Source organism: Eufriesea mexicana, unplaced genomic scaffold, assembly GCF_001483705.2.
Source record: "Eufriesea mexicana isolate 0111107269 unplaced genomic scaffold, ASM148370v2 scaffold1523, whole genome shotgun sequence".
NCBI lineage: Eukaryota > Metazoa > Arthropoda > Insecta > Hymenoptera > Apidae > Eufriesea > Eufriesea mexicana.
Genome location: NW_016909723.1, coordinates 681,665 through 685,793, shown reverse-complemented (window position 1 = coordinate 685,793; position 4,129 = coordinate 681,665). Strand labels below are relative to the sequence as shown.

The 4,129-nt window shown below is 47.7% G+C and overlaps 1 protein-coding gene across 1 annotated transcript in view; it reads right to left on the bottom strand.

Annotated features, from left to right (window-relative positions):
- LOC108548480 (neural cell adhesion molecule 2) overlaps positions 1–3,929 on the bottom strand; it is a 14,796-nt gene extending 10,867 nt beyond the window's left edge. The window contains exons 1-2 of the mRNA XM_017901417.1: positions 3,872–3,929; positions 425–597 (exon numbers count right to left, since the gene is read on the bottom strand). Coding sequence (XP_017756906.1) covers positions 425–597; positions 3,872–3,929 — 231 coding nt within the window. The remainder of the gene's footprint in view (positions 1–424; positions 598–3,871) is intronic.
- Positions 3,930–4,129: the final 200 nt, after the last annotated feature.

Sequence of the window (4,129 nt, the reverse complement as noted above, 5' to 3'; positions counted from 1 at the left end):
AATGCCGATATAAAATAAAGCGTAGGAACAAAAGGAACGAAAGGAACGAATGGAAGAGAACGGCGAAAGCGGGGAAATATAGATAGTTTGGAAAATTCTTGGATACGATGAAGCCGAATTAAAAGATATTTCAAAGGAGTACACGCGAATGCTGGACGAGGAATTCCGGGAAAGGTTGGAAAATCGATACCGCATAGGAAAATAAGGTGACAGGCAAGGCGAATCGCGAGCGTGTTGTCGCGAGGGAAATATTTCGCGGATGTAAAGCACTCGCGTCTCTGCCTCTGGCGGTGTCGTGTATCGGCATGAAACTAATTTCGACCCCGCATGAATTACATCACGCGAACGGTGGGGCGCGTATCTTGGAAATACTTTTCTGGGTCAATCGCCTCCGAGCTAACTTGTATTACGTAACGACATTTACGGTTCCAGCGCCAGGTTCGGTAACTTTGCAGGGCAAATTTGCGATACTTCCGCTTTGTGCGAGGACTTCCCTGATGGGACCTTCGATGACATCTTCGCTTTTATCCTCGGAGCTCTTTAAGGGCGCCACTTCGTTGTTGGCACTCGACGACCCTCGATGCTCCGCCTGGCTTCCTGAAACAGAAAATCACAGTCGTGATACGCGTCGAATGGATTTGCCGTAATTACAGCTATAACTTATTCTAAACTATTTTTATCGACAACTCGTTTCGTCGAAAATTACTTCCTCGAAAGTTAGCTCGCTCTTCGTACCGGTGAAAGAGAGCGGGAACATTTAATCGCGTATACCCGTGTGTCGTGATTTTACCTTTCGTACACGGCTCTCTCGCTATCGCCTCCATTTAGGTAGCAAAATAGCAGAGTTCATTTTCTAATGGGACTTTCAAATAGCATATTCGTCTCGGCTTCTGCCTTTATGAATCGCTCGTAGTTTCGACAACGCTATCCGAGATCGGGTGGTAGGAAGAATTTCTATTAACCCGGATTAATTTTTCGGGAAAAAGCCGAGAGGTACGAAAGCGTTAGGGCTGACATCGAAGTTGCGAAAGCTTAAAAGCTCAAAGGCCTAAGGAAAGGTACCATCGGAGATTAAGGACGATTTTCGCGTTACTTCGTTGGCAAGAGGCACAATAGCGTGAGTTAGCGCGGCACCGACTAGTGCCGGAGAGGAAAGCGAAACGGAATTCTCTCTCGTTTCGAGATTAATGCAGCCACCGTTGCTACGATAACGCATAACCCCGGTGCAGCGTAAGTGGCTTAAGTGAATAACTTAGTCACGACAATTACGAAGCGTTGCTTCGCGTTTACAGCAGCGCGGCTATTACGAATCTACCCTGGTTTTCGTTCAAATTCACTTGCGAAACACTTAACCGTCCTACGCGCCACTTCTCCCGTACTCTTTAAAATCGTAACCGTAATAAAAGATCGCGTAACTCTCGGTACCCGGCTGAAAGGAATCCCATTTCGGGCCGGGTTAAGTATTCATCGCGCTGGTCATCGATTTTCCTTCCCTTCCTGCCTCCGACAGTCCTCTAGCTCCTTCTTCCTAGAAGCTGCGTCGAAACGCGATACGACGTTCGTTCGTCGTGCATATACGAAATCCACTCGCCGCGTGATAAGGTTCCCGTAGATGCATACGCGATCGTTTAGTCATAGTATAACGAGCCTCTATTTAGCCCGCGTACTCGAGTCGTGTACACGATGAAAACGTCGGCAATTAGCTCTCGTTACCTACCTCGAGGCTCGTTCGACGGTTCGTTAAACCTGACCCGTTTTCCCGAGTCCACGAATCGTCCTGCTCCCGGAGACCAAAGACTCGAGCAGATCTCGTCGCGTGGCAGGCCTGAAATCGCATATGACCGCGGAAATGGCACGCGTGCACGCGATCGTAGATCGACCGGCCTAGCTCGTCCTCCAGTCGCCGATTTTCTTACCGCCACTTCCTCACCGGACAGCTTTCTCCTCTTTCTTCCGACACAGTTCTGCCCACTATTACCCCGTTTTCCACTCGCCCGCAACTCGCCCGCAACTCGCCCGCAACTCGCCCGCAACTCGCCCGCAACTCGCCCGCAACTCGACGCGATTTATCGCCTTTTTATTCCCATTACCTTCCACGCGCCTCTCGGCCCACGCTAATTTTCATCCATTCCGTCGCAAGGGCGCTCGAAGAAGCTAATCGAAAAGCACACTCGTTAACGTCGTTTCGTTAAACGCGTTTTCTCCGTCTATCCTCCACCGGTTTGCTCATCTTTTTCCTCGTGTATCTCCAAGTTACGCGTACGTGACGTTTCTCTCGAATCGCTCCGATAACGAAGTACATACATGCATAGCGCTTTGCAAGTTTCGACTCGTAACAGTTTGCTGGAATATTCGACGTGTTGTACGAAGATTTTTGCTAAAACATTTTTCAAACGTTGCCCGACATCGGACTCGATTCCGTCGCCTTACGAGCTCTTTCGCCGCTTAGAAACGCTTTCTCGTTTGGCTTTGCCGGTCTTTTACGAGCTAACACACACCGATAACGATAAAGTATTACCGCGTCGGAGGTGCAACCTATTTTGCAGCCGCACGTGTGAATGGACAATGCACGATATTCGATAGACCTTCCCGACTACGTCTCCTCTTTGTCGCTGAGAAACCGACCTACCTAGAAACCTAAAACGCGCCGTCCATATTGGTTCTCAGGGTGAGTTCAAAATTATTTCCTCTTTCACGGATCATCGATACCAGGGCAACATCGAATACACCCTCGCCGCCAGAGTTACGCTTCAAGTTTCCTCGCGAACGCTTTTCTTTGCTTTTTTCTCACCGGTCACGCCGATCTCTACTACCGTCGTGGATTTTCCAGTAGAAAAGCGAGAGAAGACGTTGGCTCATAATTAAACGTATCGAGAGCAAGCAACGGGGATCGATTTATTCGTTCGACGTTGCGATAAAATACAATTAACCTAGGATAACTTTCAACGATTTCTCTCGCTTATACATGCTGATAACGCGTGCGAAAACGCAAAATCCAGTTTATGGCGGCTGGTCCCACACGCGTCGATGATAACGTATCGTACAGACGTACCGTGTACTATAACGATTTACGGTCTTCTAAATCTTTCTCGGTTTTTGTCCAACGAATTTAGACGACCGTGCCCCGAGATCTTGGGACAAGGAGCTGTAGAGAGAACGATGACTATAGAAATCGTCGGCTGTACCAGAAATATCTCTACGAGCGAATATAATCCACGGATCGTGGCAAAACCGTGTAGTCTCGGAATCTTCTCGATAGCCGGACGGTGAGATAGTTTACGAGTAATTTCGAGGAACTTCGAAGAGATCGGCAAATTAGAGATCGTGATATATCCGCGCGGTAAAGATCGCTGCGTTTAATTAAATTTCCAACTGCTCGTTTCCGACGTGTCCTCCACGACAAGAGACAAGCCGATTTTAAACGATATTTCGAGTTGGAATGCAAACGAATCGTATCCTCGGGACCACGGATCTTACCGGCGGAATAAATAGGAATACACTTTTGGCAGCGTTAACGATCTATTCGACGATGGAACGAACGGTTTACGGCCGTAGGTAAGTTTTAGCCAACGCTAACGAGCCAAAACCTGGACCCGGGCATCGAGAACGCGATAACCGGATATTACTTGTCAGCCGTCAACTGGCACAACGAATTAAGCGTTTACCGTACCGGTACGAAGGTACGTCGCCGAAATGCGAATGCGAGAAAGATATCCGTCGTATATGCCCATGCGCATACGGGTAATATATCGTTTTAATCTCTTACGAGTGGCCCTCGACCTAATCAGCGAATAATTACCGGGAAACTTTCGCGGGATTCCGACCATTTTGTTCCTCGAATAAAAACCGAGGTAATGGAATTGGTACTTACCAATGAAATGAAGTTGTATTTCCAAGAAAATGCTCGCTAGAATCAGAAGAGTTCTCATGATGATAATTAATTTGTACGTCGTTTCTTTAGACGTTCATCGTACTCTGTAACAAAAAGGGAAAAAAGATAAAGTGAGACGACGGTTCTTCGATTCAGCTGTTAATTCGGGAAACGCGCGCTGATCATGGATAAACGGAATATTTAGCGTATCGAGACATGTATATGACACGGTTGTTGTTGCACGATACGCGACCTCCG